Here is a 27022-nt window from a genome sequence, read left to right on the forward strand (position 1 = left end):
CAATTTTGAAAGTGAGTGAAATCAGTTCAGAGTTGAGGTGGGTGAAATTATCCATGCTGGTTCAGGAGCCTGACAATAACTGTGAGGGTAATACCGTTTCTGAACCAGGTGGTGTGGGACCTAAGTCTCCTGTACCTCCTTTCCAATGGCAGCAGCGAGAAGAGAACATGGCTGGACGGTGGGAGTCCATGATGATTGATATGACAGTGCTCCTTGTAGATGTGCTCAAGCCTAGTCATTTGACTATATACATGTATACAGTCAAGCAAGATGTTTCTCTGAACCAGGGTGCAAAGCACAGTAGTACACAATACACTCAGTAACTTCTGAAGGTAGGGATAAAACCTACAAATGAATTATACATAAATAACAAACTAAAGTGCATATATTAAATTTGTAAGCTATGGAACAGATTAACCAGTGACACTTCGAATATGATGCGGCAGGGCATTCAAAAGCCTAATGGCCTGAAGGAAGAAACTGCCTCCCATCCTGGCCATTGTTGTTTTTATTCATCGGAACCTTATTGAGCAATAAGTGAACTGGACCTTTGCCTGCGAGGGATGTTGCCACTCTGTAGTCAGGTTAGCGCTGTTCCAACTTGAGATTCAGTAGCCACCCTGATCAGTTCAATTAAAGGACAATTTCAAACAAAACTCTGTAAGTCTGTCCGCTCACGCATTTCACACTCCGGCAAACTGCAGTATCTCTCTTTTCTTTGCCTTGGCATATTCCCAATTGTTTATTTATATTCTCCTTTCACCATCGTGGCTAAAACAGATTAGCCGAGTGTTTTACAGCACATGTAGGTTTGTGTTAGAGTTTAAAATCCCTTAAGTCACCTATTTTGTCTCTTAATGAAGAGAAAAACTTCACGGCAAACTGGGGTTATCGACTGACCAGGAATCAACGGTATTGAATTACAACTTACATGGGTTTCCATCACAGTATTTAGCATTTTACCACATGAAATGAATTCCAGCCTTTAGCATCATGTAATTAAGTTTGGCATGATTATGCGAGACAAATTGTGGACTAATGCTTCTTTTAGTTCTTTAACCACAGTGTTCAGATGTCTCTTACCCTTAATAAGTATGTAATAATCAGAGCGTGACTACCTGGTTAGTCTTGCTACAGGGGGGGTGTGGGGTCGTCTTTCAGATCCACTGTAATAGTATATGGCATTTCAGGGACTGGCCAAGGACAGCACACAAAATATAATAGATCAATTGCGGTGTAAATAGTTTTGCAAGCCAAGTTTAGCATGTGCTTTGTACTAAAACAAAATTATAGCAAATGTTTACTTTTCTGCTTGAACTAAAGTGGCGAAAAACACTGATGCACAGTGGAGAGTATCCTGACTGGCTGCATTACAGCCTGGTATGGAAACGCCAATGCACAAGAATGGAAAAGCCTACAAAAAGTGGTGGATACAGCCCAGTCTGTCACAGGAAAAGTCCTCCCCGCCACTGAGTACATCTACAAAGAGCGCTGCCACACGAAAGCAATCAGAATCAGGTTTAATATCACTGGAACACACATCAAAGTTGCTGTTGAACGCAGCAGGCCAGGCAGCATCTCTAGGAAGAGGTACAGTCGACGTTTCGGGCCGAGACCCTTCGTCAGGACTAACTGAAAGAAGAACTAGTAAGAGATTTGAAAGTGGGAGGGGGAGGGGGAGATCCAAATTGATAGGAGAAGACAAGAGGGGGAGGGATGGAGCCAAGAGCTGGACAGGTGATTCCCCCTCCTGTCTTCTCCTATCAATTTGGATCTCCCCCTCCCCCTCCTACTTTCAAATCTCTTACTAGCTCTTCTTTCAGTTGGTCCTGACGAAGGGTCTCGGCCCGAAACGTCGACTGTACCTCTTCCTAGAGATGCTGCCTGGCCTGCTGCGTTCACCAGCAACTTTGATATGTGTGGCTTGAATTTCCAGCATCTGCAGAATTCCTCGTGTTTAATATCACTGGCGTTGTTTTGCAACAGCAGTATATTGCAATACACAATAATAAAAACTATAAATGATATAAGAATATATATTAAAAAATTAAATTAAATAAGTAGTTCAAAAAGAGAGGAGAATTACAGAACCTCCACAGTAGCACCTGTCATCAAGAAACTCCACCATCCAGTTCATGTTCTCTTCTCGCTGCTGTTATTGGGACGGAGGCACAGGAGCCTTAGGTCCCATACCTCCAGGCTCAGGAACAGTTATTACCCTACAACCACCAAGCTTCTGAGCCAGTGTGTTCACTCACCTCAACGCGGAAATGATCACTGAACGCAACCTATAGAGTCAACAATGCGTGTTCTCAATATTATTTATTTATTATTATTAATATTTGGTTTTTTTTGGTATTTGAAGAGTTTTCTTCTTTTGCACATTGGTTGCTTGTCACATCATAGTGTGTAGTTTTTCATTGATTCTATTGTATTTATCTTACTGTGATGATGAGGTTGTATAAGACATTGGTGAGGCCGAATCTGGAGTATTGTGTTCAGTTTTGGTCACCAAATTACAGGAAGGATATTAATAAGGTTGAAAGAGTGCAGAGAAGGTTTACAAGGATGTTGCCAGGACTTGAGAAACTCAGTTACAGAGAAAGGTTGAATAGGTTAGGACTTTATTCCCTGGAGCGAAGAAGAATGAGGGGAGATTTGATAGAGGTATATAAAATTATGATGGGTATAGATAGAGTGAATGCAAGCAGGCTTTTTCCACTGAGGCAAGGGGAGAAAAAAACCAGAGGACATGGGTTAAGGGTGAGGGGGGAAAAGTTTAAAGGGAACATTAGGGGGGGCTTCTTCACACAGAGAGTGGTGGGAGTATGGAATGAGCTGCCAGATGAGGTGGTAAATGCGGGTTCTTTTTTAACATTTAAGAATAAATTGGACAGATACATGGATGGGAGGTGTATGGAGGGATATGGTCCGTGTGTGGGTCAGTGGGACTAGGCAGAAAATGGTTCGGCACAGCCAAGAAGGGCCAAAAGGCCTGTTTCTGTGCTGTAGTTTCTATGGTTTCTATGGAATGCTTGCAAGACAATTAATCTCGGGCTAATACAGTGCTGTGCAAAAGCCTTAGGCACACATATACAGCTGGGGCGTCTGACTTTTGCATAGTATTGTAGTAATTTTATGTATTGCATTGCACTGCCAAAAAAGTCATGACATACGCGAGTGATGATAAACCTGATTCTGATCTGGGTCTCTGTTGTGGGCTGAGAGTGGGAAGAGGGCGGGGAGAGGGGAATCATGGTTGGGAAAAGGGGAAGGGAGTGCAAAGCACCAGGGAGACATTCTGTAATGATCAATAAACCAGTTGTTTGGAATCAAATGGCCTCACGTGGTGTGTTTGCACCCAGCCCTGAGACACTGTTCCCATGGCACTCCACCCTCGCCATTCCCAGCATCCATTGCTTCCACCAGATTTACAGATTCAGTCTCCATGTTGATAAATACAGTACTGTGCAGAGGTCTTAGGTACCCTGGTTACATATATGTGCCTAAGACTTTTGCACAGTACTGTAAATGGTGACATATATGTACTTTGATAAATTCATAAGACATAGGAGCAGAATTAGGCCATTTGACCCATCGAGTCTGCTCCGCCATTCAATCATGGCTGATCCTTTTTTCCCCTCTCAGCCCCATTCCCCAGCCTTCTCCCCGTAACCTTTGATGCCATGTCCAATCAAGAACCTAGCAAGCTCTGCCTTAAATACACCCAACAACCTGGCCTCCACAGCTGCCTGTAGTAACAAATTCCACATGTCTCTGCATCTCTGTTTTAAACAGAAGCCCCTCTATCCTGGGGGGGGAGGAGGTGTCCTCTTGTCTTAGATTGTCTCACCATGGGAAACATCCTTCCCACATCATTCAACGTTCAGAAGATTTCAGTGAGATCCCCCTCATCCCTCTCAGTTCCAGTGAGTACAGATCCAGAGCTATCAAATGTTCCTTGTACAATAACCCTCTCTTTCTCAGAATCATCCTAGATTTACTTTGAACTTTGATAAACAGTATGTGGAGTGACCCTGATAAAAATGACTTACATTTCAATAACTTCTAAAGATGTTCCCATCTGCTTTGGAATTGTTTTCATTCTTGTAACATTGGTAACACTGCAGCCAGTTTACGTCCAGCAACCTCTCAAAAATAGTGAGATAATGATCAGTGTGGTCTTGTTCAGGTCATTTGATTTTATGTGATATTCAGAAATGCTTGAAAAGCCCTAAAGATCCGGTTTGAGTTTTCAAATAATTTAAAGTCATTCATACCACAGCACAGAAACAGGCCCTTCAGCCCAAATCAAAAAGTTCAAAGTTCAAAGTAACTTTGAATGTTGAGAAAGCAGGAGAGTGGGATTGAGAGGTATAATAAATCAGCTGTGATCAAATGGCAGAGCAGACTCAATGGGCTGAATGGCCTAATTCTATTCCTTTGTCATATAGTTTTATGGTCTTATGATATCCTTCCCATTGCTAACCAATTTATGGTCTCCACATCTTTAAACTTTTAGTTTTTTCCACTGCACTTTTCACTTTTAATGCCTTTGTTCTTAATGCAGTTCCTTCATTTATAATTTATTAAATACTAACTTTTATGAGAAACTGGGCAGCAATTCATTGCAGCCTGTGTTATACCTGACCCAACCAAACTCTCGCTTCACTGAAAGAAATGAGACAAAAGACATTCCATCCCCTAATATGGCCATTACTCACCTGAATGAGTAAATTAATGACACTTTCCCTTTTTTTTTACAAAAATAGTAATGGAGAGCCTTGAGAATAAGAACTACAAAAAAAAATTCCAGTTGTAAATGAATGCATCACATCAGTCAGATCAAAGACAACGTTATTATGGGATACAGAAACTACATTCAAATCCCTGGCTTAGAGCCAGAACCAGTAGACTTTGAGCCTTCAAAGAATTGTGTTGTGGTCCACAGCAGAGGTTGTTTTTTTGGTCTTCCACAAGGGGTTTAAGCTCTTTGCAATGTTTCCTGCCTTTGTTTTTTTGGCATTCCATTACGTAGAAGATAATTGTGGAAGGCCAAGGCATTTACTTTGCAAATCTCCAGGTCACAATCCCAGCTGTGATGCAGGCATTGCGCTTACTGTTGTCCTCCGGCACCAGTGTTGCACTGATTATGTGGGGTTAGTTGTAGGGCACCTCGCCAGCACCGGGGAGACGGTGAAGGAGCGCAACTGGCCAGTTAAATGTTGCAGCTTTATATTGTCCCACTATCAATCTTTACAAATTAACACACACACAATGCTGGAGGAACGCAGCAGGTCAGGCAGCATCTACAGAAATGAATTAAACCGTCAACATTTCGGGTCACAACCCTTCATCAGGTCTGAAAAGGCAGGGGGAAGAAGCCAGAATTAGGCCCAATGACCTCTCTCATCAGAATCCTTCGTCTTCAACCCTTTACCTCTTCCGCCTATCATCTCCCAGAGTCACCGGGTTTGGATGTGGCAAAAGTGCGGAGTGAGAGACACTGAAGCAGGTCGATTATTTCACAACTTTAATGCGAACAATGTTAAAGGGAAAAAGAAAACAATAAACGCTAGGCCAAAACAGGGCCGTTGACTAAAACACTCAAATGGAAAACAAGGCCTACACTGCGGCTGAAAAAGAACAACTGAGAATAAAACGAATACCGTTAGTCTTCAGAGTCAGTTGACTCGATAGTCCAGTTTCTCAGGCAGGGCAGAATGCAGATGACGAAGCATAGCTATGTCCAAGATTCAACAAATACGACGGAATGAATGGAGTTAAGTGCTGTCATAATGAAATAATTAGCTGACACGTGCATATTCACGAGCACAATTGCCGAATCTGATGTGCTGCCGAATCCGTGGTTGTGGCAGGGCCCCCCTCTCTAGGCGCAGCCCCTGAGGCGCCACAGACCTGTGTCCGCTAGAAGTCCTGAATGAGGGACTTGTCCAAGATGTCCTTCAGTGATGCTGGTTGATAAGTGCCAAGGTGTGTACTGCCACTATCGGAGCCAGAGAGTTCCATGTAGAGACAGGAACAAGAGCTTCTACAGAGGTAGTTCAACCAAGTGACACCGTGAGACGAACCATTCTCAAAGTGAGGACTCTCCGATTGGAGCTAATCCGGCATCTGCTTCAAGAACAAAGCTAACAGAATCTGAATTTATGAAAATAAACATAAACTTAAACAGAAAGCACCCGGAAACCACACTACAAAGAGCGAGTTGCTCGAGAAAAACACAAGAAACTCTAGAACCATTAATAACTATTCAGCAACAATTAACCAATTCAGGTGCTCTAAAAACCTCAGAGCCCAAAGCTCTCTGATGTCCTGCACAGGCCTGAAGAAGTCTCTTCAGGACCCCCCTCCCTATAGTTGGCACTTCATTCATAAGGCCAGTGATGTTGTGAGGATGGAACTGGACTCTCTCATGATGGTGTCTGAAAAGAGGATGCTGTCCAAGTTGCATGCCATCTTGGTCAATGTCTCCCATTCACTACATAATGTACTGGGTGGGCACAGGAGTACATTCAGCCAGAGACTCATTCCACCGAGATGCAGCACAGAGCATCATAGGAAGTCATTCCTGACTGTGGCCATCAAACTTTACAACTCCTCCCTTGGAGGGTCAGACACCCTGAGCCAATAGGCTGGTCCTGGACTTATTTCATAATTTACTGGCATAATTTACATATTACTATTTAACTATTTATTACTATTTTCTATTACTATTTGTTATTTCTATGTCTATTACTATTTACTATTTACTAATAGTAATATTACTATTACTATTTCTATTACTATTTATTATTTATGGTGCAACTGTAACGAAAACCAATTTCTCCCGGGATCAATAAAGTATGACTATGACTGCTACTACTACTACTACTTATGGCCCTGGAAGACCAGAAAACTTAAGATCCAGAGAAGACTCGAAAGACCTGGGGAACTTGAAGAGGGAGGCATGGGGAACTCGAGAGGCAGGTAGACTTGGGGATCCAGAGAGACTGAGACCTGGGAACCCCAATAGACTGAGATCAAGGAACTTCGGGCGGGGCCAAGAGGGAGGTTTGGGAGTCCTCGAGATGGGGAGGACATTGAAAAACCCTAAACACATTGAGTAATCCTTGGAAACGATTGGAAAAAGAAAACCCTGGGGACATAAAGAGAAGTCCTTAGGAAACCTTGAAACCATGAAACTTGAAACAATTTTTCCAGAGACTATTAGGATATACTCTCAATTTTACAGATCAATACAGCATAGACAGGTTTCTTTCATCACTAAGCTAGCAGGTTCTCCGTAGATTTGTTTAATTTGCTACATGAAAGTTCAATTTTCCCAGTCTATACCATGACTTTCATCAAGGGGTTAAAGTTCTCTTGATAGGGTTACTTTACTTGTGTATTTGCACACTCCAGCCAGGGATCAGATTGTGGAGTAGGGCTCTTCCAGAATTTACACTTGACTTGAACGTTGAATCAATTGAAAGGCTTGCTTGAAGCGCTCATTTGTTAGAAACATAGAAACCTACAGCACAATACAGGCCCTTCGACCCACAAAGTTATGCTGAACATGCCCCTACCTTAGAAATTACTAGTCTTACCCATAGCCCTCAATTTTTCTAAGCTCCATCTACCTATCCAAAAGTCTGTTAAAAGACCCTATCGTATCCACCTCCACCACCGTTGCCTGCAGCCCATTCCACGCACTCACCACTCTCTGAGTAAAAAACTTACCCCTGACATCTCCTCTGTACCTACTCCCCAGCACCTTAAACCTGTGTCCTCTTATGGCAACCATTTCAGCCCTGGGGAAAAGTCTCTGACTATCGACACGATCAATACCTCTCATCATCTTATACACCTCTATCAGGTCACCTCTCATCCTCTGTTGCTCCAAGGAGAAAAGGCCGAGCTCACTCAACCTGTTTTCATAAGGCATGCTCACCAATCCGGGCAATATCCTTGTAAATCTCCTCTGCGCCCTTTCTATGGTTTCCACATCCTTTCTGTAGTGAGGCGACCAGAAATGAGCACAGTACTCCAAGTGGGGTCTGACCAGAGTCCTATATAGCTGCAACATTACCTCTCGGCTCTTAAATTCAATTCCACGATTAATGAAGGCCAATGCACAGTATGCCTTCTTAACCCCAGAGTCAACCTGCGCAGTTGCTTTGAGTGTCCTATGAACTCGGACCCCAAGATCCCTCTGATCCTCCGCACGGAGTCACGGAACCACAGTGCTGGGAACCTGGGTATTTGTGACTGGAAAAGCTTGGAATGGATACCGAAGAAACTCAATGTAGACTAGAGAAGCTCGATAGGTAGACTCGGGACTCCCGGAGTGTAGAGGCAGGACATGCACTGAGAATAGAAGGCACCCTGTCTTCAAGCCACCAATGTCAAAACGTCACTGTTCAAACTATGCTGGGTCCATTACTTGGCAAGATCCTTCTGTCACGCTGGAGACAGAAACAAGAGATCATACGTAGGAATTCCAGCTGAGCATTGTTGCCTTGACAAATCACTCTGACCAAGGAATCTCACGGCCAAGATGAGCCTCTCTCTCTCCGCTGGTTCCATCTTTGCGTGGTCCAGACTTGCTGTCACCCGGTTCGGATATGGCCCAAGTGTGGAGTGAGTGACACAGAAGCGGGTCGATATTTCACAGACTTTAATGCGAATAATGTTAAAGGGAGAAAGAAAACAATAAACGCTCAGCCAAACAGGGCCGTTGACTAAAACACTCAAATGGAAAATGAAGCCTACACTGCGGCTGAAAAGAACAACTAAGAATAAAACGAATACCGCTAGTCTTCAGAGTCAGTTGACTCGACAGTCCAATTTCTTAGGCAAGGCGGAATGCAGATAACGAAGTGTAGCTATGTCCAAATTTTGACAAATACCATGACAGAATGAGTGGAGTTAAATACTATCACAATGAAATAATAATTAGCTGACACGTGCATATTCACAAGGGCAATTGCCAAATCTGCTGCGCTGCTGAATCCGTGGTTGTAACACCCAGCTTCTTACTTAATTCCCCTTCGCTACCTCCCACCTTCCCACTCAGCTGATCTCACCTATTATCTGCCAGTTTGTACTTCTTCCCCTCTCCTCACCTTCTTATTCTGACTTCTGTCCCCTACCTTTCTCGGCCTGATGAAGGGTCTCAGCTCGAAATACTGACTCTCCATAGACGATGCCTGACTTGTTGAGTCCCCCCGGCATTTTGTGTGTGTTGCTCTGGATTTTAGCAGAATCTCTTGCATTAATCCCTTACAAATTAATCTACATTACTGTGCAAAATTCTTAGGCACACATAACTAACTGTAGCTAGTGTACCTAGGACTTTTGCACTGTACTATAATAATTTTATGTATTGCACTGTACCTGTGCCACAAAAATAAAAACAAATTTCCAAATACACAGTATACCCCAAATCCTTATACAACTTCAACATAACATCCCAACTTCTGTAGTCAATAGTCTGATTAGTGAAGACCATTCTACTTAGAGGGCTTGTGGTGTTTGTGATACTGGGAGGGTGCACCATAGGCCGTAGTCAGCATGATTTCCTTAAGGGAGAATTTTGCCAGACAAATCTGTTGGAATTCTTTGAAGAAACAACACACAGGATAGACAGGAGAATCGATGGATGTTGTGCACTTTAATTTTCAAAAGGCCAAATTGTGCAAAATCGTCAGAGAAATAATACACATACAGTGTATATATAGCCAGGGAGTCCAGGACTTTTGCATAGTACTGTGATGGTCAACATGGAGCAGAGAGCGAGTCTGTAAATCTACACTCACAACACGCTGGAGGAACTCAGCAGGTTTTGTGTTTACGAGTCTGTAAACCTGGCATGAGCAAAGGATGTTGGGAATGGTGAGGGTGGAGCACCACAGGATTGTGAGACAGGTGGCAGAAAAGGTGTGCCAGGGGATGGGGTTGGGGGTTATTGGCATGGGTGCAGACTTACTCAGCAATGAGACTCCAGGAAAAGGTAATTTGATTCCATACAGTTGGTTTATTGCCGGCCGGTGGTGTAGTGGCATCAGCACTGGACGAGTGGTCCTGGGTTTGAATCCAGCCAGCTCCATGCACGCTTCCCATCCATGCTGGGTTGAGTGTCAAGCTAGCATCGTGGCCTCATAGAAAACAGACAAAATGCTAAAGAAATGGCAAGGTTTCCACCTGATGCTCCGCAAGATGCAGAGAGTAATAATAACAATTGTTTTATTGATCATTACAAAATGTCTCTCTGGTGCTTCCCACTCCCTCCCCTCTCCCTTCCCCTTTTCCCAACCATGATTCCCCTCTTCCTTCGCCCTTCCCGCTCTCAGTCCACAATAGAGACCCAGATCAGAATCAGGTTTATCATCACTCACATGTCATGGAATTTGTTTTTTTTTGCGGTAGCGGTACAGTGCAATACATAAAATTACTACAGTACTGTGCAAAAATCTTAGGCTCCCTTGTTTTATATGTATATATATGACCACATTAATGGGCTATGTTACAGATCACCAAACAGCCCTCGGGATTTACAGGAACAAATTTGTAAAGAGGTCAGAGGCTGTTGCAAGAAACAAGGTTACTATAGTAGGTGATTTTAACTTTCAACGTATTGACTGTGAATCCCATACTGTAAAAGGAATAGATGGAATAGAGCTTGTCAAATGTGTTCAGGAAAGTTTACTTCATCAGTATGTAGAAGTTCCAATGAAAGAGCGTGTGATACTGGATCTGCTTTAGGGATGAGACAGGACAGGTAAAAGAAGTTTGTGTAGGGGAACAATTTGTATCCAGAGACCATAATGCCTTTAGTTTCAAAGTAAATATGGAAAAACAAAGGTCTGGTCCACAGGTTGAGATTCTATATTGGAGATAGGCCAGTTTTGATGGTATCAGAAATGATGTGGCAAGTGTGGATTGGAACAGGCTGTTTTCTGGCATTGTGTACTTGGTAAGTAGGAGGCCCTCAGAAACAAAATTTTGGGAGTACAGAGCTTGTATTTGCCTGTTAGAATAAAAGGTAAAGATAACAACTGTAGGGAACCTTAGTTTTCAAGAGGTATTCACTGGTTAAGAGATAAAAAGAGGAGCATAGCAGGTATAGGCAGATAGGAACAAATGAGGTGCTTATGGAGTATTAGAAACACAAGAGACTTAAATGGACTTAAAAGGCATGAAGTTGCACTAGCAGACAAGGTGAAGAAGAATCCTAGGGATGTCTACAGAAATATTAAGAGTAAAAGGATTGCAAGGGACAAAGTTGATCCTCTTGAAGACCAAATGGTAATGCATGTGTGGAGTCAAAACAGATGGGGGAGGTCTTAAATGAATTCTTTTCATCTGTATTTACTCAGGAGACGAACACAGGGTCTATAGAAGTGAGGCAAAGCAGCATCAACTTCATGGACCCTGTACAGATTACAGAGGAGGAAGTGTTTGCTACCCTGAGGTAGCAAATCAGGGTGGATAAGCCCCTAGGGTCTATCAAGGTGTTCCCTCGGACCCTATGGAAGGCAAATGCAGAAATTGCCAGGGCTCTAGCAGAGATATTTAAATAATCATAGCGACAGGAGAAGTACCAGATGACTGGAGGATAGCCGATGTTGTTCCACTGTTTAAAAAAGGCTCTAAGCGTAAACCTGGAAATTATAGGCCCGTGAGTCTGACAACAGTTGTGGGAAAGTTATTGGAAGGTATTCTAAGTGACCGGATATATGAGTACTTGGATAGACATGGACTGGTTAGAGATAGTCAGCATGACTTTGTGCATGGTAGGTCATGTCTAACCAATCTTAGAGAGTTTTCGAGGAAGTTACCAGGAAAGTGGATGAAGGCAAGGCAGTGGATGTTGTCTACATAGGCTTTAGTAAGGCATTTGACACATGCTGGTCAAAAAGGTTTAGTCATTGGACATTCAGGATGAGGTAGTAAATTGGATAAGACATTGCTTGGTGGGAAAAGCCAGAGCGTGGTATTAGAGGGTTGCATCTCTGAATGGAGGCCTGTGACTAGTGGTATGCCACAGGGATCAGTGCTGGGTCCTTGCTCTATATCAATGGTCTGGATGATAATGTGATTAACTGGATCAGCAAATCTGTGGATGACACTAAGAGTTGGGGTGTAGTGAGCAGTGAGGAAGGCTATTGTGGCTTGCAGAGAGATCTGCATCAGCTGAAAAAAATGGACTGAAAATGGTAGATGGAATTTAATGCAAACAAGTGTGAAGTTTTGCACTTTGGTAGACCAACCAGGGTAGGTCTTACACAGTGAATGGTTGGGCACTGAGGAGTGTGGTAGAATCAAAGGGTCTGGAAATACAGGTCCATAATTAGTTGAAAGTGGAGTCACGGGAAGATAGGGTTGTAAAGAAAGCTTTTGGCACATTGGCCGTCATAAATCAATGTACTAAGTACAGAAGGTGGGATGTTATGTTGAAGTTGTATAAGACATTCGTGAGGCCTAATTTGGAGTGTTGTGTGCAGTTTTGGTCTCCTACCTACAGGAAGGATGTAAATAAGGTTGAAAGAGTACGGAGAAAATTTACAAGGATATTGCCTTGTCTGGAGGACCTGAATTATAAGGAAAGATTGAATAGATTAGGACTGTATGCTTTAGAACGTAGAAGATTGAGAGGAAATTTGATAGAGGTATACAAAATTATGAGGGTTTAGACAGAGTAAATGTAAGTAGGCTTTTTCCACTGAGGTTGGGTGGGAGTGCAACCAGAGGTCATGGGTTAAGGGTGAAAGGTGAGAAGTTTAAGGAAAAGGCGAGGGGAGACTTTTTCACTCAGAGGGTTGTGAGAGTGTGAAATGAGCTGCCAGCACAAGTGGTGCATGTGAGCTCGATTTCAATGTTTAAGAGAAGTTTAGATAGGTGCAAGGATAGTAGAGTTATGGAGGCTTTGGTCCCAGTGCAAGTGGATGGGTGTAAATGGTGTCAGCATTGACTAGATGGGCTGAAAGGCCTGTTTCTATGCTGTACTTATCTCTGTGCCTAAGACTTTTGCACTTGACTATATAGTCTGAGGTGGTGTCATACTTTTTCAGTTGGTTCAGGAGCCTGATAGCAGTGGGAAAGAGTTAATTGTTCATGCTGTTGTGAGCATTAGGATTGTCTCCTCTGTTTTATTCTACATTTGAAACATAGAACCCTAGAAAACCTACAGCACAATACAGGCCCTTTGGCCCACAAAGTTGTTCCAAACATGTCCCTACCTTAGACTTTACTAGACTTACCCATAGCCCTCTATTTTTCTAAGTGTTTGGTATTTGGTGATGGATTTTAAGGACATGCGCACTATTGCTCTGTTATACTATGATGGCGGAAAGGGAGAGGAAAGAATTTACTTGGAATTGTACTTAAATCCTGATTGGCTGAGGCTGATGCTCTTTACTTTTTTTGGCAGACTCCTGTGAAAACCAAAAATCTAGGAGACAATTCAAAACCACCGAAAATCTCCAAGACTGCAGTTGCTATAGACGACATTAAAACGAAAATGAAGGCCTTGGTTGAAAAGGTAACTATCTGTGTTACTCAAAAATGCTGTTAGTTCCTGGTGTCTTGATGAGGCTGTACACCTACAGACAGCCTCTTCCACTATCACGATGAAGTTACATGTAGATTTGAGGAGTTACCCCTCCTATTCCATCTTGGTAGTCTCCAACCTGACTGCATGAACATTCATTTACCTTAACAACATGTGCCCACTCTCCTCTCTTCTTCCTCCCCTCCTATTTTCCCTTATCCCTGTGGTCCCGTTACCCTCGTGACCTGCCCATCACCTTCACCTTCTTCCCATTGGCTCCCTGCCTCCTTTCATGGTCTTTTAGACTCCTATTAGATTCCTTCTTCAGCCCTTCAGCCAGCTATCATCTCCCAGCTTCTGACATTAATCCCCTTTACCCCCTTCCGCACCCTCCTGGCTTTCGCTTCCCTCCTCACCTTCATCCACCTGTCACCTGTCACCTGTCAGCTCCTTTCCCTCCCGAACTTTTTTTATTCTAGCTTCTGCCCTCTTCCTTTCCATTCCGATGAAGGGTCTTTGCCCAAAACCCTGCCTGACCTGCAAGGATGCTGCCGGGGCTTGAAGACCTAAGTTAGAGTGAAAGATTTAATAGATTCGAACTTTATTGCCTGAAGCTCAAGAGAATGAGGGAGATCTTACAGAGGTATATAAAATTATAAGGGGTGTAGGTAGAGTAAATATACAAGCAGGCTTTTCCCTCAGGATGGGTGAGACTTGAATTAGAGGTCAGAGGATTAAGGGTGAAAGGTGAAGTGTTAAAGGGGAATCTAAGAGGGAGCTTTTTCGCTCAGAGGGTGGTGAGAGTGTGGAACAAACAGCAGGTGGAAGTGGTAGATGCACATTCAAGAGATGTTTGGTTGTGCAGGTCGATGGGACTAGGCAGAAGACCAGGCCAGCATATACTAAAAGGGCCAAAGAGCTCGTTTCTATGCTTGTAGTGCTCTGTGAGTCAAGAATTGTTGGGAGAAAATCCAAGGCCTGTATTTTTTGGGAAGGAGGTGATAACAGATTTAAATTGAGATCAGGTGTTTCCTCTGGGTGGTAAAGTCAAAGCAAAATGTGATGAAAATAAAACATTTAAAAAAAGATCTTGCGGATGCTGGAAATTTGTAACACTCAGCACACCAAGCGGTATCTGTGGAGAGAGAAAAACGGTTGCAGATTTGGTTCTGGGACTATCAGTTCTGCCCAGGAGACAGGACCTGAAGCGTCAGATGTTTCTCCCCCTTCAGATGCTGCCCAGCTCTCCGACTTTACGTTTTATTTCCCTTTTCTCTCACTTTCCTTCTTCTTTCCCCCACTTGCACCCCTTTTCTTGCTCATAGTCATAGTCATACTTTATTGACCCCGGGGGAAATTGGTTAAATCTCATCTCCTTTTTCCTGCTTACCGTCTCTTTTGTGCCCCTTTTTTCCCCACTCACTTACTCCCCACCTTACTCCCAGTCATACTCCTCTTTTCCTGCTTGCCCCCTTCTTTACCCATTCATGCTCTTTTCCCAAATCACCCTCTCTCTTTCTGTCTGCCATTCCATTTTCATACCAACCTGCCTCGATTGTTTGTCCTTCTGGCTGCTGCCTCCCATTCCCCCATTTTCCCCAGGGCTACCTGTTCCAGGTGATATATAGCTCCTATGACTGTTGTGCAGACTTTCTTCATGATGTTGTGGTCAGCACTGACCCTGGTTGCTACTGGTTTGCAGGGGCAGCACTTACCGAAGACCATACAGAAGTTTCAGAACTTTATAAAAAGTTCATTCCGACTTGAAGATCAAAAAGTGAGTAACATCAGCCTTTAAGTAAGAATCTCAAGTTCAATTTTGTTGTCGTTTGACCGGTTTAAAATGGCACCGGTGAAGCTCAGTGAAGACTAGCCGATGGCAAACAAATCAAAGAAAATTACTGAAGATTTTTTTTTTCTCTCTGCACGTTGGGTGCTTCTTTGTCTTTTTTAAATTGGTTCTTTTGGGTTTCTTTGCTTTATGATGCCTGTAGTGAGATGAATCTCAAGGTTGTATGTAGTATATGTACTTTTTTAATTAATGTATTTTGACTTTGACATATATACAACCAAATGAAACAACATTTGACCGGACAACTGTGTACCCACAAAACATGTATCACACACAGCACATAAAACAAAATATTACCACAGATAAGCTCATAAAATATAATTCAAAATATATGTAGTGTGCAGCACAGGTAAACAGTAAACATTGACAAGACCTCAGTGGTGGCGGGTTATTCATTAATGTCACCGCCTGAGGGAAGAAGCTGTTACCTAGTCCTGGTTCCGTACCTCCTTCCTGACTGTAGTGGGCCAAAGAGATTATGGAGGGGCGGTAGGGATCCTCAACAATACTTTGGGCCTTTAATAGCTGAAGGGAATATCTTCAGAACATTGTGTGTTAGTGTGAAGGAGAAATGGAGGAATGTTCTGGAGGGTTAGATTGATCTTAGAGCAGGTTGAAGGGTTGGCACAATATCATAGCCTGTACTGTGCTGTAGTGGCTCGTGTTCTGTGTTTTAGCTCGTCATTGTTTGGCTCCCAAGCCTGCCTAAGCACACCGGGTTTGGGCATTTGTCCAGTTATCATCCTCCTATTTGGTTCATGTGTGGTCACGAGGAGCAACCCTTTAAAATAAATACTCCTCGTCTGTAAACATTGAGGAGAGGGACGTGATAGTGAGAGGATTCACAGAAGGAATATTTAAGAAACTCATAGATAGGCACATGAATGATAGAAAAATAGAGGGCTATGTAGGGGGGAAAGGTTAGATTGATCTCAGAGTAGGTTAAAAGGTTAGCACAAATTCATTGGCTGAATGGCCTGTACTCTGCTGTACTATTCTATGTCCTTTGTTGTATGTCTAGCAAAGATGTTATTCAATTGGAAAGATTGCAGAAAAGATATATCAGGATGTTTCCTGGACTTGGGGGCCTGAGTTACAAGGAGAAGTTGTATAAACTAGGACTTTATTCCCTGGAATGTAGAAGATTGACGGGTGACCTGATAGAGATGTATAAGATTATATGTCTCTACCATTTTATAAGATTATAAATCATTGTATGTCAATGATTCAGGTGATGGAATAAATAGCTTTGTTGCCAAGTTTACAGATTTTATGAAGATTGGTGGAGGGGAAGGTAGTGTTGAGGAAACAGGTAGGCTGCAGAAGGACAGATTAGGAGAGTGGGCAAGAAAGTGGAAAAGCTGAAAAATGCATGGTCATGCACTTTGGTAGTAGAAATAAATGTGCAGACCATTTTCTGAACAGCGAGAAAATCCATAACTCTGTGATGTAATGGAACTTGGGAGTCCATGTGCAAAACACCCTAAAGGTTAACTTGCAGGTTGAGTCGGTGGTGAGGAAGGCAAATGCAATGTTAGCATTCAGTTCAAGAGGTCTAGAATACAAGAGTAAGGATGTATTGCTGAGACTTTATAAGGCACTGGTGAGGCCACACCTTGAGTATTAGGAACAGTTTTGGGCTCCTCATCTAAGAAAATTTGTGCTGGCTTTAGAGAGGGTTCAGAGGAGGTTCTTAAGGATGATTCCAGGAATGAAAGGCTTATCAAATGAGAAACGTTTGACGGCTCTGGGTCTATACTCACTGGAATTTAGAAGGATGAGGAGGAATCTCGTTGAAACCTTTCGAATATTGAAAGGCCAAGTCAGAGTAGATGTGGAAAGGATGTTCCCCATGATGAGGGAGTCTAGGACAAGAGGGCACAGCCTCAGGGTAGAGGGGTGTCCATTTAAAATGGAGGTGCGGAGAAATTTCCACCAGAAGGTGGTAAATTTGTGGAATTTGTTATCACAGGCAGCTGTGGAGGCCAGGTTATTCGGTGTATTTAAGGCAGAGCTTGATAGGGTCTTGATTGGCCAGGGCATGAGAGGTTACGGGCAGAAGGCCAGGGAGTGGGGCAGAGGAGGGGAAAGAATAATCAGCCATGATTGAATGGCAGAGCAGAGTCAGAGCAAATCATCGTCCTTAATAATGAGACATAGACAGGGTGAAAGCATGTCGCCTTTTTCCCAAAGAGATGGTGCTAAAAACAAGAGGGCACAGGTTTAAGACCAGAGGCGAGAGATTTGAAAGGGACTTTGGTGGCAGCTTTTTCACTCAAAAGGTGGTGCTTATTTGGAATGAGCTGCCAGAAATGGGGGTGAAGGCAGACACATTAGCAATATTTAAAGGCCATCTAGATAATTACATGGATAGGGGAGGTTTAGAGGGCCGCGGGCCAAATGCAGTCAGATGGGTCTGTTACTGGGAAACACATTGGGAATGGAAGAGTTGGGTCATGGGGTCTGTTTCTGTGCCGTATGACTCTATTTCCTTAAGTGCTCATCCTGCTGAAGGGGTGGGCACGGTAGCGTGGTGTTTAACACAATGCTTTACAGTACCAGCGACCCGGGTTCGGTTCCTGTCGCTGTCTGTAAGGAGTCTGTATGTTCTCCCTGTGAATGCATGGTCCGGGTGGCCTGGTTTCCTCCCACAGTCCAAAGACATACTGGTAGTTTAGTTGGTCATTGTCAGTCGTCCTGTAATTAAGCTGGGGTTAAATCGGAGGTTGATGGGCTGTGTGGCTCACATGGCTCGAAGGGCGTATTCCATGTTTCTCAATCAATAAATAAAGAAGAATTTCTGCCTCTACCACCCTCTCAGGCAGTGTCCTAGACCACCACTACTCGTGTGCTAAAATAATTTCAGCTCAGTTTCCCTCTAACCGCAAGTTAGCAACTCTCCGCCAAGAGAAGGTGGTCGTTCCTGTTCACCTCACCCAGGTACTCTTCACCACGTTTATTGCTGTGGGGCTGCAGAGGGTTGCAAACTCAGTCAGCTCCATCATGGGCGGTAACTCCCCAGCGCAGAAATCACCCTCAAAGGGCAGCGTCTCAAAGAGTGACATCCATCATTCAGGAATTCAGGACATTCCCGCTTCTCACTGCTACCATCAGGGAGGAGGAACGGAAGCCTGAAGACACACACTCAATGTTTTTATTTATTTTTATTTACTTATTGAGATGCAGCTCAGAATCGGCCCTTCCAGCCCCTTGAGGGACTCCACCCAGCAACCCCTAATGTAACCCTAGTCTAATTACAGGACAAGTGTGGCACGTGGCCAAGTGGTTAGGGCGTTGGACTAGCACAGGTCTGAAGGTTGTGGGTTCGAGCCTCAGCTGAGGCAGCGTGTGTGTCCTTGAGCAAGGCACTTAACCACACAATGCTCCAGTCTGTCCAGCTCAGAATGGGTACCGGGGGGGGGAGTCTCGTACTCTCAGTCGCTTCACGCCACGGAAACCAGCATAAGCACCGGCCTGATGGGCCAGAAGGCTCATGACAGACTTTAATCTTTAATAGATAGATAGATAGATATACTCTATTAATCCCGAGGGAAATTTGGTTTCGTTACAGCCGCACCAACCAAGAATAGAGCGTAAATATAGCAATACAAAAAAGCCCAACAATCAAACAACAAAATGCAAAACTATGCCAGATGGAAAATAAGTCCAGGACCAGTCTATTGGCTCAGGGTGTCTGACCCTCCACTGGAGGAGCTGCACGTTCGATGGCCACAGGCAGGAACGACCTCCCGTGCCGCCAAGTGTTGTATCACGGTGGAATGTGGCCGAAGTCCAACAGTAAAAAGTTCAATATCCGGTCTACAAACACGTTCCTCGATCGTGATATACCCCGGATTGCACCATCCGTTGTTAACCAGATCAGTAAGCACCCAATTCCTTTACGATTACTGCTCTCAGTGCACTTCTGGTCAGCCAGAATGGTATTACCCACCAAACTCCTCTTCTCCAAAAGTCTCTGTTGTCTCGACCCGGTCCTCTTTCCTCGGCTTTGTGATCCCCCTCTGTGTGTTTTCCTCTGGATTTCAGCAGGGATGTCTGCCGCTCTGTTCGCTAAGCCGACCGGAATTTGTCCGTGGAATACACAATGCGACCTTGCTTCTGTCCCACGTGTCGGGATGTAACCATTTCCAGTGCTAAAGAAAACCCAAATAAAACTCTCTCTACCTGCATATTAGAGGGGGTGCAGCTTCGACGTGTTACCGTGAGAAAAAAATACAAAAAATAACGTAAATTAAAAAGTAAGAAGAAGAAAGTAAAAGAATAGATCAGAACGGCTGTACCAGGCTGCATGCACGACCGGCGCATGTGCACTAGGAATCTAATTACAGGTCAGTTTACAATGACCAAATAACCTTTCAACCAGTACGTCTTCAGACTGTGGATGGAAACCGAAGCACCCAGAGAAAACCCACACGATCACAGGGAAAACGTGCAAACTCCTTCTGGACAGCACTGTGCTAACCAGTGGAGCACCACTACAGGAGCCTGAAGACGCACACTTCAGGCTGCTGTAGTGGTGCTCCATTGCAAAAACAAGAAATTTTACAACATACTGTATGCCAATGATATTAAACCTGATTTTGATTGAACACTTATTATCTTTGTCGACAGGTAATTGAGGAGCTTTGGACCTGGGGTCAGACCCTGAAGCAAGCCAAGTGAGGGGGGCCCAAAATTGCCACTCATTTCTCTCAAAGATCGCCTACAATTTGCCGAGTTGATGGAGGTTCTACAACCTATTTTGTCCACAGGATATCTGCAAACCACATTTTGTTTGAAGTTGTTTCTACAAACATTTGTATGTTCATGTCTTTGGTGACACAGATATGCTGTTCTAAAATATTGCCAGAGGGAGTCCAAAAAGCAAGTTAAAATTAAAGGCACGGCCAATGGAAACATAGCAAGTGTATCAGCATCTTAACAAATCTGAGATTAATATTTCTAACCTATTAATTGCTTTAAGAAATTACATGAAACCCTCTCTTCTCCTTTAGATGCTGATAGGCCCACTCTGTTCTCAACACTGTCTATGTTCCTTAATTTGATTTTATATAGCTCATAGCCAATAAATTCCATGCAATTAAAAGCATGCAAAATAATTGGACTAGTTGTTCTTAAAACTACACAGAATGCCATGTCCTTTAGACAATTTCTCTTTTGATGGCCACTCGAAGCATACTGTACCTCTTGAGCTTACTGGGACTCCCTGGTGTGGTGTAGGAGGTAGTTCTGGGTCTGAAGCTCGTCGATCCCTGATCTCTCAACCCCAAGAACCAAGGAACGGGGAAGATTGGTCAGAGTTTCTGTTCCTGCGGCATGATAGCATAGCGCTCTACAGTACTAGTGACTCAGGTTCAATTCACGCCACTGCCTATAAGGAGTTCATATGTTCTCCCCGTGCTCCGATTTCCTCCCACAGTCCAAAGACGTGCCGGTTAATAGGTTAATTGGTCATTGTAAATTGTCCTGTGATCAGGCTAGGGTTAAATCGGGGGTTGCTGACGGAATGGCTCGAAGGGCTGGAAGGACTTATCCTACACTGTATCTCAATAATAAGTAAACAGATGAATACAGCGTCAGCGATCAGGGTTCAATTCCTGCTGCTGTCTGTAAAGAGTTTGTACAGTATGGTCTCACCATTACGGCAAACGTTTCCTCCGGGTGCTCCAGTTTCTTCCCACATTCCAAAGACATAGGGGTTAGGGTCAGTGAGTTGTGAACATGCTATGTTGGTGCTGGGAGCATTGCACCACTTGCAGGCTGTTCCCAGCACATCTTCAGACTGAGTTAGTCATTAAAGTAAACAACACATTTCATTGTATGTTTCGATGTGCATGTGGCAGATAAAGCTAATCTTTATCTCTCCTGACTAGCTGTTTACAGGAAATTTTATCCACACAAAGTGCTGAAGGAACTCAGCAAGTCATACAGTATCTAAGGAGGGAAATGGGCAGTTGACATTTCAGGTCATCTGGACTGAAGGAAGGAGGGGAGTATAAAGAGGTGGAGGGAAAGTGTGGACAAAGATCTGGCAGGTAATGAAGTGTCTTCCCTTCTTGAGTCTCAACCCAAAACGTTGACTGTTCAACCCGCTGAGTTCCTCCAGCACTGTGCGTGTTGCTCCAGATTCCAGCGCCTGCAGTCTCCTGTGTCACCAAAAACAAATTTTTTTTAGATAAATTGCCGCGTTGTTTTCCAAAGTTCAATTTAATGTTGAGTCTTCACTGGTGATACCTTGTTCTGAGATGGCCTGGAATCTTTTTAAGGAGTCTTGATCACACCAAAGTTCAAAGTAAATTTATTATTAAAATACATACGCGTCACCATATTCAACCCTGAGATTCATTTTCTTGTGGGCATACTCAATAAATCCATAGAATGATAACCGTAACAGAATCAATGAAAGACTGCACCATCTTAGGCATTTAACCAGTGTACAAAAGACAACAAACTGTGCAAATACAAAAATAAAGAAATAATAATAATAAATACATAAGCAATAAATATCAAGAACATGAGATGACGAGTCCTTGAAAGTGAGTCCATAGGTTGTGGCAACATTTCAATGATGGGGCAAGTGAGGTCGAGTGGAGTTATCCCCTTTGGTTCAAACGCCTGATGGATGAGGTAGATGGAACTTTTATCCCTGAACCCTGTCTTTGCAGAGGTTGTCAAAGGTACTACATAAATGCAGGTCAACCTTTCCACCTTCGCCTTCTGCTTGTTCCACAAATGTGTGCATGTGGACCAAGTGCGAGGTCAGATCTGTGCGTGGACCATGAAGGGTCTCAGCCTGGAATGTCCAACTAATCTTTCCCTTGGCTCTCGGTGTTACTCTCCGTGGATGCTGCCTGGCTTTCTGAGTTCCTGCAGCATTTTGTGTGTGTTACTGTTTGTGGAGTAGCCAGCCAGTGCTGACTGGATAGGCTGGAATGTGAATAGGTGGCCATGTCACGGGCATGTGCTGGCAGACTGCTTCTGTTTACTGTCGAGCTTTCTTTTTAACGATTAGCTTTACTTGTCACATGTACATTAAAACATACAGGGAAATGTATCGTTTGTGTCTGAGGATGTGCTGGCGGCAGCCCTCAGGTGTTGCCATGCTTCTTACAACTCACCAACCCCAACCCGTATGTATTTGGATATTGGGAGGAAACCAGAGCACCCAGAGGAAACCCACTTGGTCACAGGGAGAATGTACAAAGTCCTTACAGACAGTGGCCGGAATCGAAACCCGATCTTACAGCTTGTGCTGTAAAGCATTGCGCTAACCACTTTTCACCCTATCAGAATCAGGTTTATTGTCGTTTACATAGGTTGTGAAATGTGTTGTTTTGTGGCAGCAGTACAGTGCAGGCGTAACAAAGTTATAATTTTTTTTTAAATCATGCGAATGAGGAATAGTGAGGTCGTGTTCACAGGTTCAGAAATCTGATGGCAGAGGGGAAGAAGCTGCTTCTAAAACATTGAGTGTGTGTCTTCAAGCTCCTGTTCCTCCTCCTTGATGCCAGCAATGAAAAGAGGGCATCTCCTGGGTGGTGGGGGTCCTTAACGATGGATGCCACCTTTTTCGAAGCATCGACTTTTGAAGATGGTCTTGATGCTGGGGAGGCGAGTGCCCATGATAGAGCTGGCTGAGTTTACAACCCTCAGTAGATTATTCCGATCCTGCACAGGGTCCTTATCATGGATAGTTTAAGTTCCACAGTTAAGTACCAACTAAATTGTAAAAGGACTCAATCTGCTTGCTACCTACTGGAATAATTACCTGAATACCATTGTTTCCTCCCCCATCCCTTTAATCTTCCTTTCCAAATGTTTGCTTTTGCTAGCTAGAGATGACAATCTTCCCCATGTTTAGTATGACAGTGGTTATGCTGAACTGGACTGATATCTGGAGGTGTGGATCATCGATCTGTAGACTTGAGTTTGAATCCCCATAATTTCAGCTGGGGAACTTAAATTAAAATACCGGCCTTCACTGGGTTACAACAGGGTTCTGTTCCTGTGAACTGTTTATAACCTGCACAGCTCACAAGTCTGAAATGTAGCCACAAACAGAGTTCCCACATGGCAGAAGATGCCAGCAGCCCTCCTAGTTACCAGGAAATCCATTCCCCAGTCTCCCAAACACTCATCCGTATGCCTGGGCGGTACATAAATTGGGCATTCGTAGCCTGGAGAAGCTACCAGATTGTCATAAAAAGTATCAGCTTCAAAAAGAATATCTAGCCAGAGTGGCATGCATATGAGTCCAGTCGTACCTGTATGATTGACTCTTCATCTCCTACTCTAATAGCCCAACAACCTATTGTTTGCAGCCAATTAGGAATTGCCAATAAATATCAAACACAAAATGCTGGAGGAAGTCAGTAGGTAAGGCTGAGTACAGTCAACATTTCAGGCTGAAATGTGGAGGGATATGGACAGTCAACATTTTGGGTGGAGACCCTTTACCTGGACTGGCCCAAATGTCGACTGCCAGTGTTCTTGCCCTGGTCTTACATGTATCTCCTTCATTGGAATGATCAATTTGGGAATGTTCCTCAAATTGGGAATGTTAGGGAACTCAAGAAATAAGAGTAGGAGGAGGCCATTCAGTCCTTCCAGCCTGCCCTTCCACTCAATCCCATCGTGGATCTTCTGACCTGAGCCACAAGTCTACATTGCTACCAGTTCCCCTATTGCTCTCAATCCACCACTGTAGATAAATAATCCATCCACATCAACCTTGAATATATTCAATGCCTCATCCTCCACAGCTCGGTGGGATAGAAAGCTACAATGTTCCACAACCCTTAATTTAGTAATTCCTTTTCCTCACTGCTTAAAATGGGTGGCACCTTATTCCAGAGTAGTGTTCCCACGTTCTACATCTTCCCATGAAACAAAACATCTTCAAAGCATTAACAGCAACAGGCATAAAATTCTGGAGGAACTCGGCAAGTCAGGCAGCATCTGAGAAGGAATAAGTAATGAACATTTCGAGCCAAGACACTTCATTATTCCTACACACAATAGAAATAGTTTTTTTGTTCCTTTCTCTCTTCCATCCATCTATCTCTTCCTCTCCCATCCTCTCACCTTCACACTCCTTGTCTTCTTCTCACCTGCCCATCACCTCCCTCTGGTTTCCATTTCTTCCATGGTCTACTGTCCTCTCCTATTAGATTCCTCCTTCAGCCTGTTACCTCTTCCACCACTCCCCTCTCTGCTCCTTCGTTTATTCCCCCTTCCCCACCTTCTTCCTAACCTGGTTTCACTTATCACCTCCCTGCTTCTTGTTTCACCCCCTCACCCCCCCACCCACTTTCCCCCTCGCTTATCACCACCGTGCTCCTTCCCCTCGCCCCACCTTATTCTGGCTTCTACCCCCTTCCATTCCAATCCTGATGAATGGGCTCAGCTCAAGACATCAACTACCTTTTCCCCTCCGTAGACGCTGCCTGACCAGCTGAGTTCCTCCGGCATTTTGTGTGTGTTGTTCATGATAGCCAGCATCTGCAGAATCTCTTGTGTTTATAATTCACAGCGTTTACCCTGTCGAGACAAATCTCAACAAGATCACCTCTCATTCTATTAAACTCTAGAGATAACCCTTCATCTGAGGAAGTCAAACCAATGAGCTTTCTCTGAACATTCTAAGCAAGTGCATCCGTCCTTAAGGAAGTAAAACAAAAGCATCTGTATTACTCCTGATGAAGGGTCTCAGCCCAAATCACCGACTCATTATTCCTCTCCATAGAAGCTGCCTGGCCTGCTGAGTTCCTCCATCATTTTGTGCGTGTTAGATTTCCAGTATCTGCAAAATGTCTTGTGTTTAGGCATTACTCCATGTGTGATCCCACTGATGTTCTATACTCTGACCCTCTTACATTAAAGGCCAAAGCTCTTTCCACAGCAGAGTACAACAGTAGTGCTGTTCATATGCTACTATTATTAATACTGTGTTCATTAATCCTTGTAGACCCACCTACAGGTTGAGGTGATTTTGTACTTGATTATTCTGATGCCCTCTGTAAGAAAACTTGTGTGTTCTTCCTGTGTGCACGTGGGTTTCCTCCGTGTGCTCCTGTTTCCTCGCACAGTCCAAAGACGCACTGGTTAGCAGGTTGATTGGTCATTGTCAATTGTCCCGTGATTAGGCCAGGGTTAAATAGGTGGGCGGTGCAGTTCGGTGGGCCGGAAGGGCCTGTTCTGTGCCATATCTCTAAGTGAAATATATGCTCAAGGGAATACCAAATAGTCATTCAGTTCTCCATGCTCCTTTTGTACGGAAACATTAGTGAATGAAGATCATGGGTTAAGGGTGAAACGTGAAATATTTCAGCAGTGGCTCTGAGGACCGAACAGAATGTGGTTTTCAGATACTGGAGGTTTTTAGCTGTGTAAATGTTTTACCCTTTTGCACTGTTCCATATTTGATTGTCAGGAATCGAATGGGTGTAACAGGTCTCCTTGTTGTACTTGCTTTCTGAATAAAGATTCACTGGTTGTCTATAATCTGCTTTAGTTTTTTTTTCCAGAGTTTTCTGTGTGTCTTAACATAGTCATAGAGCACTACAGCACAGAAAAGCTGAGCAATGATTCTGCCTAGTACCATCAACCCACACCTGGACCGTAGCCCTTCACATCCACCCATTCAAGTACTTAACCAAACCTCTCATAAATGTTGAAATCAAGCCCACATCCACCACACTCGCACCACCCTATGAATGAAGACTTTGCCCCTCAGTTTCCCCTTAAATACAGTCATTGAACACTACAGCACAGAACCAGGCTCTTCGGCCCATCTAGTCCCTGCTGAATTGACTATTCTGCCTAGTCCCATCAAACTGTGCCTGGGCCATAGCCTTCCATATGCCTCCCACCCAGGCTTCTTTTACACGTTGAAATCGAACCCACGTCCACCACTTCTGCTTGTTCCACATGTACACCACCCTCTGAGTGAAGGAGTTCCACTTCATGTTCCTCTGAAACATTTCACTTTTCACCCTTAACCCATGACCGCTAGTTCTAGTCTCACCCAACTTCAGTGGAAAAAGCCTGTTTGCATTTACCCTATCTATACCCCTCATAATTTCATATATCTCTATCAAATCTCCCCTCATTCTTCTACTCTCCAGGGATTAAAGTCAACCTTTCCCTATAACTCAGGTCATCAAGTCCCATTAACGTCCCTGTGAAGTTGCTGTGTACTATTTCAATGTTATTGATAATGTTCCTGTAGGTAGGTGACCAGAACAGGACACAATTCTGCAAGTTAGGCCTCACATCAGTTTCAACATAACATCCCACACAACATCTGTTGTCTTTCACGTTTCAGATGCCTGATCTTAGCAGAGAATGTAATATGAAATTGGAATTGGAACTGGAATTCATTTATTATTTGTAGCAAGGAACAATGAAAAGCTTGTTCTGCACTCTGTTCTTATCGATCAATTCATTCCACAGTACATCGAGGTAGTACAAGGTAAAACAATAACAGAATGCAGAATGAAGTATACAAGCTACTGAGGAAGTGCAGTACATAGAACATGACGGCACAGTACAGGCCCCTTGACCACAATGTTGTAATATAGTCTAGATCGATC

At 43.7% G+C, this 27022-nt stretch overlaps 1 protein-coding gene across 1 annotated transcript in view; it reads left to right on the forward strand.

Annotated features, from left to right (window-relative positions):
* Positions 1-25923, forward strand: part of npm1b (nucleophosmin 1b) — a 113554-nt gene extending 87631 nt beyond the window's left edge. Inside the window, exons 8-10 of the mRNA XM_063047150.1 lie at positions 13436-13546; positions 15258-15332; positions 20040-25923. Coding sequence (XP_062903220.1) covers positions 13436-13546; positions 15258-15332; positions 20040-20090 — 237 coding nt within the window. The 3' untranslated portion in view covers positions 20091-25923. The remainder of the gene's footprint in view (positions 1-13435; positions 13547-15257; positions 15333-20039) is intronic.
* The last annotated feature ends 1099 nt before the right edge of the window (positions 25924-27022 follow it).

This window comes from Mobula hypostoma, chromosome 4 (assembly GCF_963921235.1).
Source record: "Mobula hypostoma chromosome 4, sMobHyp1.1, whole genome shotgun sequence".
Taxonomy (NCBI): domain Eukaryota; kingdom Metazoa; phylum Chordata; class Chondrichthyes; order Myliobatiformes; family Myliobatidae; genus Mobula; species Mobula hypostoma.